Source organism: Leishmania martiniquensis, chromosome 11, assembly GCF_017916325.1.
Source record: "Leishmania martiniquensis isolate LSCM1 chromosome 11, whole genome shotgun sequence".
NCBI classification, from domain to species: domain Eukaryota; phylum Euglenozoa; class Kinetoplastea; order Trypanosomatida; family Trypanosomatidae; genus Leishmania; species Leishmania martiniquensis.
This window is the reverse complement of record NC_090146.1, coordinates 439201-450754: the sequence shown is the minus strand read 5'-3', so window position 1 is coordinate 450754 and position 11554 is coordinate 439201. Positions and strand designations below refer to the sequence as shown.

Here is an 11554-nt window from a genome sequence, read left to right as displayed (position 1 = left end):
CGAATGAACGAGCGTCCGTCTAAGCGAATCAAATGTGTATGTCTGCACCTATGTTCGTGTGTACGCGCGACCATGCGACGGGTGTGCCGACAACCTCACAAGCTTTGTCCGTGTGAATGCGTGCCGGGCGTGCGCAAGCGTTTCCTGTCCGTCCTCTTCAGCGAAACAGCAACAACCGCAGAAAAAAGAAGCAAAAAAAAAACAGCCCTGTTGAAGAGAAAGAGAGGCCACTCAACTCACACACTCACACGCCAACACAGTCACTCGCAGAATAGGGTAGGCGAAGAATAGAGCGAAAAGGGCAGAAAGGGGGCGAGGGGAGGCGCGCCAGCGCAGAAAACAGACGAGCACCAAAACGATAACCCGCACAGCCCAGGAGCAACCGGTTCGAGGAAGCGGAGACGAGGGTGGAGGAGACAGATCGGTGATCGGCGGCGACAGTGGGAGAGGGGAGAAAATATAAAAAAAAAACAGAAAGAGAGCAGCTGCGGGAGCTAACCTCCAGCTATCGCAGCCAGCAAAGGTGCACCCAAGTGGCTGAAGGGGGGAGGGGAAAGAGGGGAGGCAAGCAAACAAGCAGCAGAAAAAATGACTACCCGACGCACAGAGTAAGCGCACGAAGTCAGCACAACAGCGTCGCCGAGTAAAACGTCTAAGAAGAGGCGAGAGGACGGAGTAGGGCGATGGACACGGAAAATAAACTAAAAACGGAAGGGGGAGGGGGAGGGGACGAAAGCGCCGCTGCAGGGAAAGCGAGAGACGTCCCCCTCCGTTACCTTTTTACTTCTTTGCTTTCGAGCAAACGGCGATGACGGCGCACCGGATCACGCGCAACGCAGGCAGGTAGAGCGAAGGGGGGGTTGAAGAAAGGAAGGGCGGGGCCGGCGGCACCTCTGTTGCACAGGCAGAGACAAGAAAGGCTCGAAGAGGAAAAAGGCAAGCGGAGGGAGAGAGAGAGTGCCGTGAGTGGAATGAGACGAAGGAGTTGAGAAGCGCGAGAAGAAGAGCACGAAGAAGCACACCCAAGTCGCTGCAGTGCTCCGCGCTATCGTGTCGGAGTGAGTAATTGTGTTTATGTCGGGCAATGATGCCGCTGAGAGCTATCCTTTGTTTTCCGGACCTGGGTGAGGGCGGGCGCTGTGAGAGCACCTGGAAGGGCTGTGTGGAATATTGTGCAGCAGAGTAGGCACTACACGAGCGCCAAGGGGGTGGGGTGGGGGGCGCGTATGTGCGTCTCTGTGTATGGGTTGGGGAGTGCAGCGATTCTGCGCAAGTGCTTTTTTTTTTGCGATTGCGCCTCTCTCTCTGTGTTGGTGTGTCTGTTGGCCTCGAGTATATGCGTAGCAGAAAGTCTTTGGCTCACGTGTGAAAAAAAAGAAAAAAAGTATCTGTTTTGGTGTCGCAGAGAAGCGTGTGTGTAAAGCTCTGTGGCGGCACAGCTTCCCCCTCCCCTTTTTTCTCTGTTTCTGACGTATTATCGAAGCGGTCTTGTGTCTGGAGACGTGAACGGAAGCCGAATGCGGAGGAAGAGAGACCCAGCGGCTCCCCGTGCTTCACCTGCCACGGACGTTATTCCCTTAGACCTTCTTTTTCTGTTGCTGTTCGCTTCTCCTTTCGCTCGACGTCACCCGCCGAAGCCTTGCGCGTGTTGGCGCACCGCCGATGGCTGTGAGTGGGTTCGACGCTCCAACACGGCGACCGCGCACTAAGAGAGAATGAAAAGTGAGGCAGCGGTGCGTGCACCTCAGAGATAGACGAAACAAGCAGGCAAGAAAAAAAGGGAGGTGGAAAGGGGGAGAGGCCCACGAGGGACGCAAGACGAGGGAGAGGGGGGAAGAAGAAACAAAGACCACTCAGCAAAAGGAAACGGCGTCACACAACGCGACGGCACAAAGGTAAAAAAAAAAACACAAGCAAAGCTAAAAAAAAGGGAGGGCACTGGCAGAGCGCCTGGTTACCCTCCCACAAGCGATGGCGGGAGCGCACGGATGTAACGGCGCCCCTGAAAGAGAAGAAAGGTTGGGGAGGCTACGTGAGACAGTATTCTGGGCAACCAAGCAACCAACCCGCCCCCTCCCCCTTGATGACGGTGTTGCTGGAGGGGCGGAGGTGATCTGATCGGCTTTGTGTGTGTGTGTGTGTACACAGTTTTTCATTCGCTTCTTTGATGAGGCCAGCTCGACCTTCTTTTGTGTGTAAGTGTGCGTCTTAGCGCCTCCGGCACGCGTGCCGCCACACACGTCGTCCTCCGCACCCCTTCCCCCTTTTTTTACGCAGTATCACGATAAGCTTTACTCTGTGTGGTCGCCGGCCTAAATAGCGCGCGTGATAATTTCAGCGACTGTCGGAGCGTGTGGTGGAGGCGCGGGCAAAATCAGCAAAATCAGCGTGCGAGGTGGGGTCGTGGGCAACGCTGCGTATGGAATATGGGAGAGGAGGGGGGAGGGTGCGCGGTTGGCTGGCCGGCAGCAGCAGATGCGTCGCGGAAAGGAGGGATGGGAGATTGGGGCAGCGAGTACAAAAAAAAAAATGATGAAGCCAAGGCACAGGGTCCGCGACTCACACAGCAGAGAGATGATACGATGCACAGGCAAGTGCGAATGTGTGGCACCGAGAGGCTCAACGAAGACGAAGAAGAGAGGGGGGAGGACAGACGTACGAAAAGAAAACGGAGAAAAAAAGAAGGATGAAGGGACGAAATGTGAAGAGCAGATAGAGGCAATGCGCGCAGACACACACACACACGCGCGAAAAAAAAAGACCCGGACAAACAGACAGCGCTTCTGTGAAGAACCTGAACGAGGAGATGAGACGTTAGAAAGGTAAAATGAAAAGAGAGGGTAGCCGAAGCGAAAAAAAAGATATGGGAAAGAGTCTGTGATGGAGGTAAGAGGGGAAACGGGTAAAGGGCGAAGACAACCCACAAAAAAAGAATTAATGCAAAGAAACCGGAAAAAAGAGAGGCGATATACTGGGGATAGGAGATGAGAGGGCGTGTGTACGCTTGGGAGACGAGGAGTGTCTGAGCCGACAGAGGAAGACGAAAGAAAAAAAAGACGATCTAACGAGACTTTTGCGCGTGTGTGTGTGAGAGAGGGAGAGGGGGGAGAGGAGGCAGAACGTGTGTACACACGCACAAGAGGCGGGGCGCAGAGAATCGATCCTGCCGCACTCTACGCTCAGGTATCCGGCAAGAGAGAGAGAGGAAGCAAAAAGAGAGACGAAAAAATGTTTGCGAAGAGAGACGCATACACACTCAAGTACACAGGTGCGTAAGGCAAGGAGAGAGCATGTAAGCACCGTCACTCCGGCCCCCTCCTCTGCACTTCCTCTCAAGCACACCACAACCTGAACGCGAGAGGGGAAAAAGGGGCGAGAGAGGAAGGGGGAAGAAGCAATGAGGACTTTTCAGTTGCTTTCAGCGCTGAAAGGGGCCAACGTGCAGATGGGGCAGCAGAGATATAGCCCGGCAAACGCGGCGAGAGAAAGAGAGAAAGAGGGCGATGGTCAGAAATGTGCGAAGGGGGCCAAGAAGAAGTGAAGCGATCATATACGAAACATCGGACGGTGCACGATCACACGCACACACGGGCACACTTACACACACACACACTCACACACTCACACACTCGATAGGCGCTGCACAAAGTTTCGCCCGTGTCCTGCAAGCTGATCGGTAATTGTGACCGATTGTATTTCTTTGTTGTTGCCGGGTTATATGCGGAGCTGTCGATGCCCTAGATGCGCGTGAAACCGTCACCGTGGGTGGAGGGTATTAGAGCGCCGCCAAACTTTACATGCAAACAGAGGTTCAGAGCTACGGAGGGGAGGAGAGGGAAGAGGAGCAGCACAATGGAAAGGAAAAGTGAAAAGAGCCCGGCAACTGAGTTGAAAGACAAAAAATTCATAAGAAGCCGCTGCAGTAACGGAGGGAGAGAGAGGCGGGGGGTGGGGCGAAAAAAGGTCCACGGAGGGAGGCGAGACAGCGTACACGAAAACAAAACGCGCGCGCACACACACACATACGCACACGTAGCAGGAGTTGAAAGAGAAGAGGGGAACCGAATACTGCACGAGTCGAAAAGAACGTATGTCCAAAGGAAAGAAAAAACGTGAGGAAAGGGGGAGGGGGGGCGAGGAGGCGCGCGTATTGAAGGGGGCAGCGAGCCCGAAGCTGGGCTCGAATACCACAGCACAGCAGCCAGAGAGAGAGAGAGACAAAGGGAGCGTGAAGAGACGAAAGAGGGGAGTCGAAGACGAGCGAAAAAAGGGGGGAGGGGATACGAGGAGGGAGCGCACAGCACCCCTCTGCCTTCAACTGGGCGTGTACTCGAGTGTGCGTGAGCGAGGGAGCCGCACGTGTTGTAAGCGGGAGAAAGGAGAGGAGGTGAAACCGGGGAGGGGAGGGGAAGGGAGGCAAGGAAAGAAAAGACAGCAACGGATAAGATCGTGTCTGTCCGTGCCGTGCCTCTTTCGTCGAACCTCTATGACAGCCGTCCCTCAGCCACTACGGCCGCTGATTGTACGCAGACTCCTGTTTGTTGTTGTTGTGCCCTTTCCGTTCGTATATTTGCATAGATGCACGTTTGCGCAGCTCTGACCGTTACCGATATACCAAAAAAAAAAAACCGGCGCACGTGAAGAAAATCTGTTGGGAAAGAAAGGCAAAAAGAGGCCCGGCCGAAAAGAATGAAAGAACGCGTGGGTGACGGCGGATGAGAGGGGCAAGAATTGGCAAAAGCAGCCCGAAATGAAGGGCTCACTCACTCGAACTCTCTTACACACACGCACACGCACACAGGAACGAGCTCACAAGGTACACCAATAAGGCGGATACGCAGAACTGACTAGCGAGCGGGAAGAAAAGGCGAGCGGTACCACTGAATATGCACGTAAGATGTTCGATTACAAGAGCTGTATGACTTTTTTGTTTTGGATGCTGGCACGTGCGTGTGTATGTTTGTGGGGAGGGGGGATGGAGAAGGGCGCCTCCGTGGGTTCGCTACTCGAGACTCCTGTTATTGTTTTCGGCGCCTCAGCGAGTGGTTCAGCCGTCGCTGCTCTAGTAAACTGCGAGGAATGGAGGGAGAGGGGGTGCCTGCGACGCGTGCGCGCGCTTCGGCGTATATCTGTCAGTCACTAATACAAGGCGACAGAAACGGGTATATGGACAGGAGGGAAGAAATGTGTCTGTGCGTGGGTGTTTGCTGCAGAGCCAAACAGAAAAAAGGGGTGGGGGCAAAAGGGACGCGAGAGGAGCAGCCGCTGCAGAGAGATGGAAGGAGAAGTGGCGCCCGCGTATGCGACGTTACGGCACCACCGCCTCACTCAGGCGTTGATCGAAACGAAAAGATTCGAAACAGATGAGGGAGGGAGAGAGAGATTAGATTGTGATCAGTGGAAAAAAAGCGAAAAAGAACGAAAAGGGAAAATAAAAATAAAAACTGAGGGCTGCACACGGCACAGGGGGGGGGCGAAGAAGAGGAAGGGAGAAGTGGAAGGACGAAAAGATGATGATGTCAGCGATGACGAGGCAGAGGAACGCACAAAACGAAAAAATAATAATAAAGACGACAAAAAGCAAGCAACAAAAAAAGAAAAAAAGGAAAGAAGGAAAAAAAGAAAAACGATACCTGAAAGAACGGAAGCAAAAGCAGTATGGAAAACAGCACGGAGAAAGAGAGGATGGAAAAAAAGATGGAGAAGATGGAGCCACCGGTCCCCCCTCCCCTGTGCAGGCGGAGGAGAAGAACGCGCGGAATGGGGGCTGTCGAACGTGCCGGGAAGGAAGGAAGAAAACAGAGAGAGAGGAGGAGATGCAGAAAGGGCACAGCTCAACAGTGACTACTGACGGGGCGAGAGGCGAGAGAGAAAGGAGAGGCAGAGTACTCAAGCACGAAGAGGCGGCAAGGAGGGGGGAGCAAGATGGCTGGACGGACAAAGACGAAGCAAAGACAGTAGAGAGTGAAGGCAGAGGTGATGTATGCAGACTCCGAGTGAGCAACGCGCTGTGGGAGAGAGCGGGGACGGACAACGATGAGCGAGCTGCGCAAAGATATCAATTTAGTCCCAAACAGTCAACAGATGCCTTGCAATCTCCTTTTCTTTTTCTGCTTGTCCACACGCGCACGCGTCTGCTCGAGTGTGGGTGTGGTGGCGGTGTCTTTCGTGCACACTGCCCAATGGGGAAGGAGGAGGAGGAAGGGGGGGCGATGGCTGCGGATCTCGGAGGTGTCCTATGCGTGGGGAAAGGGGGACGAAGCAAGTGAAAAAAAAAAGAATGGAACACCTAAAGGAGATCCTGTGAAGAGGAAAAGGGCGAAAGTGAACACAACGCAAAGCAGTAAAACCGAAGCGAGAAAGGGGAGGGGGGGCAGAGAAGTTTGTGTTGCCCAGCACTGTCGTGTGTCGTTGTGTGGCGGTCCAGCTGCAGTGCGAATCGAGGCCTCCGCTCCTGCCAAGCCTGTGGAGGCGGCAAGACAAGGCGATGAGGGAGGGGGTGAAAAAGAGGGAGCAGAAGGTAAGACACACGCACACAAATATATATATATATACATTCACACACACACACACACACACTCGCGAACGTTAATGATGGCGATGCCCGAGAGAGCGACGGAGATGAGATGGGAAAAAAAAAGAAAACCGACGAAGGAGCGAAAGAGACAACGGAGAAGTGCCTCCTCCCGCCAATAAGAAACGATGATAAGGGTGAAGAAGCCTACGGCGAGGCTGCGAAGAAATCGCCGAGAAAGGAGCGGAGCGGGGGAGAGGGGACAGGAGATGGGAGCACGTGGGCTAGTGGCGAAGCGGCGTTCCTGTTAGAAAGGCTATGCGAGTAGAACGGGGAAAGAAAGCCCACTGCAATGTGTTTCAGCGTGCTCGCGACGAAAGAAGGATACTGATAAAACGATGTTGTCAGTCCTCGCGCTATCCCTCCTTGCACCTAGGAAGCCGGGCGTCTTCACTGCGCGGCTGGTGCGTTCCTTCAGCCCGTCTCCGTTGCGCCGAGCCCGTCTCTGCTGCACTATCGCCCCGTGAAGCTCCTGCGCAGGCCTTCGCTGCTCGACTACCTTTTCGTCGCTGGCAAGAACGTGTGGTGCCTTCGAGAGACGAGGACGCCCCTTGATGAAGAGCGGGAGGCTAGCCAACTGATACCGACCTGCGCGCACACACACACAGACACACAGGCACAGACACTAAAGACAGAGAATCGTGAAGGGCTGCAGCTCAGCGGTAAAACAGTAAAAAGGGAACGAAACGAAACGGAAAAGAGAGGGACCACCACCGACGCCCACGCACGGGAAACAAATGGACTTTGAGGGGGGAAGTGGAGGGCGGCGGAGCGCCTCTGCCACCCACAGCGGCGCACGCAGCCGCGAAAAGAAAACGCAACAAGTCGCTGTGCTGCGTACCCCGTCTATCGCCTCTGGTGCTCAAAGAGAAGGCGCTGCAAGCAGGCCCGAGTCGATTGAATTCTGAAGTGTGTAAAAGTCGGCTACAGCGTCGCGGGCACGAAACGATTGCGCGGCACCTTACGTAGTCCTTTGCAGGGCTGCGAGCCGCCTTTCAATGTGTGAGCGTCTGTGATATGATTTCCTCGCAGTCGAACCACGGCCGTGTCCCTCTTTTCTTTTTCGGTCAGTGGGCGTGCGCTTTCGCCTTCGATTAGTTTTGCTGCTCCGATCGAAGATGAAAAGAAGTGAATGCACAACGAAAGGCGAAGAGGCAAAGATGCGTCTCGAAGCTGCAAGGAGGAGGCCGCACAGAGAAAGAGGAAAGGCACCAAACGGCGCGTGTCATACGCAGGAGAGGAGGAGGGAGGGGACGTGGCCTTGATAGAATGTTGTTGCTTGTTGGTATTAGTGTGTGTGGGTGTGGGTGGGTGTTGTAGGAGTCTGCGAGGAAAATGATTCGCGGAGAGGACGAAGAGGTAAGCGGCCCGGCCGCAGAAAGACAGGCAAAGCCGTTTCCCAAGTGTCGGGGGCACGTAGAGCGAGCGCGAGTAGAGTAGGAAACAGGGATGTGGGCGAGTACATCGTGTTCAGCAGAGCAGCGCATAGTGCGTGCGCTCACCATGAGGCGCGTGTTAGCGCGCATTCCAAGACGGTGACAAGCGGAAGGGAGAGGAGAAGCGTTGTTGGGGTAGCTGAGACAATCATATGATAGACGATAGCGTGGCCTCTGACGCTCACGTACGTCTGTGCCCCTACGCGAACGCGTACATTCGTGCAGAGACGACAGCGCTCAACATGAACGTCGCCTCGCGCGGTGGTATTTGCTGCCAACAAGTGGTGGCGTCCTAGCACCGATTTGATAAGCGCGCAGGGCTCTTCAGCAGCTCCTCCCCTCCCCTGTCTCACACACAGCGCCAGCGCGCACCCGCCACCAAGCAAGGAAAAGTGGGAGAAAAGGGACTGCCGCCATCACTCACGCGCACGGAGCGTTGCAGGTGACGAGAGTCCACCTCCAACGACCCGCGAGAGGCCCCGACCTGCATTTAGGGGGGTGGGGGAATGGTTGCCAAGGCGCAGAAGAGATGCACTCTCATGCTCCGCTCGTCCTCATTCCAGTTGCCTAAGGCTGCTTTGCTGCTTACTAGTCCGTCCCACATACGCGCACACACGCGCTCTGTATGCGCATACACCTTGGCCCCACCACCACCACCACCCACTGCCACCGTGTACGCAATCGACTCGCACGAGCGCGCGCACACACACCCAGCACCAAAGATGAACGCCAAAAAGGGGGGCTGCGTGTTGCTACTGCGTTACTGGTCCGCTGTGCCGCCAATGCAGGGAAAAAAAACACCTGTGAGAGCGACGCGCACAAGAGCGTATCGCAGCCTATGGCGCCGATGCTCGTCACACCCTGCACACACACCCGCGCACCCACACCCGCACACACTTCCTTTCCTCTCCGAGAATTACTTCAGTCTCACGTGAAAACCCACCGCAATCACGCAAGTCTGAGAGCACACGATGGTCGGAGAGCTATGAATATGCGAGCAAAAAAAGGGGGAGGCATAGAGAAGGAGAAGTGCTTCTTCCACTGCGCGTGACTGCATCGCTATCCGCCTGCACACACACGTATACCTATGGGTGGGACTTCCAAACCTCTACGTCTGCCCTTCTCCCTCTGACGCTTTGCGTGCGTGAGCTTCAGGCCACACCGAGGGGGGAGGGGGGAGAAGAAGGGCAGAGACTCAAAACAGTGCGAACAGGAGAGCAGCGGGATGTGAGGAGTGGGGTGATGGGGTGGGGGGTATGACAGAAGAGGGGAGCAGAAACTTGGGGGAGCGAGAAGCGCCGTCAGAGATGATAACAAGTGAGCCGTCACCTGAAGTTGGCGTGTCTGGGGGCACATGGAGTGCGGCTGCATTGCATCTTTTTTCCCTCTCTGTTTCTCTGCCGGCAACCCCCGACCCATACACACACACACACACACACCTACGCCTCTCCTCATCCTCGTCACACCTGCTACGGCTATTACACTCCACTAACTGCATTGCTCGCGCACTAACGCGCGGTCGCAATGGCAAACGGAAAAAAAAAACATACGCGATCGTATGCGCGAGGAGACACCGTGGGGGGCGATAGTGCGTGCGTCAAGGAAACGAAAGACGAGCTGGCAACCTCGCGACACCGCCGCCACCCGCACATCGCCGATCCCCCCTCACCGTCGCGTCGCGCCTTCGGCTGTGGTTCACCCTGCAGCCGCTAGCCACTACATAGCCGCGGCCGCGTTTCGAGGGCTTTTCTGTGCGGCTGCCTCCACCTTCACTGCCTCCGCCCTCATGCCAAGCAACTTGAGCTCCTCCGCCAGCGCCATGGCGACGGATTTGTAGCTGTGTCCGCCGTGGATCTTGGGGCCAGCGTCGGTATAGTAAGTGGTGTGGGCACCGCCAATGATACCCGCATACGCGTACTGCACGTTCTCGCAGACGGGGTCGTCGCATAGCAGGACAACGCTCATCTTCTCCGGGAACATAATGAGGGTGTTCGTTGCCGCGGCCGTAGTGGACATCTCAACAGAGAGGCCGGCCGCCTCAAGCGTCTTGGTGCATGTCTCGCGGAAGAGGCGGTTCAGGCGCTCGTACTTGGTCGCCGGCTTCATGACGAGCGTCACACGCGCCGCCTTCATTGCCTTCGCCTTCTCTACCGCCACCTTGGCCGCCTTGATGAAGTTTTCAACCGCCTTGGCCGCCTCCTCCTCGCATGCAATGCCAGTGACCGGATACACGTCGATCACGTCGCGCACTTGCATCGTGTCCGGTGCGCCGCGAGGAAGGACAGCGCGCACCACGACCGTCTTCACGCCTGCGTATGGGCCGCTGGTTGCGCTAGGCGGCTCGGCAACGCACGCGTAAACGCCGCGCGGGGCCTGCATTCCGACAACAATCGCATTGGATGCAGCCAAGGTCGCCTGCGTTGTCTTCACGGCGCCACCAGTCGCCTTGGACACTAAGGCAGACGCAGCATTCACCAGAGCAGCCGGGGCACTCGTAGCAACGACGGCAAGAGACTTGGACATGAGGCGCACACAGCAAAACGGCTCAGGGATGGAAAGAGGCAGAAAAAAAAAAGAAACGTCGAAGCGTTTGGCAGGTCTGCTGCGGACTCCGCAAACGTGGGTGTGAGGCAAACCTCGCACAGCCATGCACGCGCGTGTCAGTGTGCGTATTGGGTGCCGCGTGTGTGGTGCATCAGGCAGTCGCAAGAGAGAGAGACGTGCGGTGAACAAAAGGAGGAAGAGACATTGGGTGAAGAGCGTCGCACATCCACGGGGCACGTGCGCACCGCTATGCAGAGGAGCACCGCCGCCAACGGCCTCGACGCCCACAGAAAAGGCAGCGCAACAGATAAAGAGCAGAGGGGGGAGGGAGAACGAGGGGGCGCCGTCCCAAACGACTCGGCCGGCTGCTCCCAGGCCCTTATCGCAGTCCTTTTACTCTCTACTAGCGCTGAGGTTCTCCGCTGCTTCGGCTTCACACTTGCTGTGGAGAGCGTGTGGATCGGTGAACGTGTGCTACCGCCGCAGGTGGTAGCGTGCGGCTCTATTTCGTACTTGTTCACTGGAACGCCACTTGCCGATAGAATGAGCGAGAGAGGCTATGTTCTTGCATGAACGAGAGAGAGACCACGGGGCTGAGGAGGAGGAAGGGCGATGTGTGGCCCAGCGGTGATCGCACACGTACCGCTTCTTGAACAGAGAAAAAAACATCGGGACAAGCGCAGAGGCCGTGTGGAAACACACACACGCCACGAGTACATGCGTGCACATCCCTCTTCCCCCTTCACAAGCAAGCGAGCGGAAGAAAACGAAACGGGAGAAGACTGGGGGACGGACTGAAGAGAAAGTGAAGTGATGGCGGCAGGGTCGGTGGGGGAGGGGGGGCCGGAGGGCGCTGCTGCTTCCGCTCAACACGTCACGCACGTGTGTGTGTCTTGTGCGAACAAGAAAAAAAGGAGGAGCTGCATGCCTTCTGTGGCTGGCGATGGAGCGATGTATGCGCTCGACGAGGAGAAAGGTCGGGGGAGGGGGAGGGGCACAG

At 56.1% G+C, this 11554-nt stretch overlaps 1 protein-coding gene across 1 annotated transcript; it reads right to left on the bottom strand.

Moving 5' to 3' along the window:
• Nucleotides 1-9726: 9726 nt before the first annotated feature.
• LSCM1_06610 (uncharacterized protein) lies at nucleotides 9727-10533 on the bottom strand (the record flags this gene model as incomplete). Its single annotated transcript, XM_067324022.1, has 1 exon — nucleotides 9727-10533. The coding sequence occupies one exon, from the start codon at nucleotides 10531-10533 to the stop codon at nucleotides 9727-9729; it is 807 nt and encodes a 268-aa protein (XP_067180563.1).
• Nucleotides 10534-11554: the final 1021 nt, after the last annotated feature.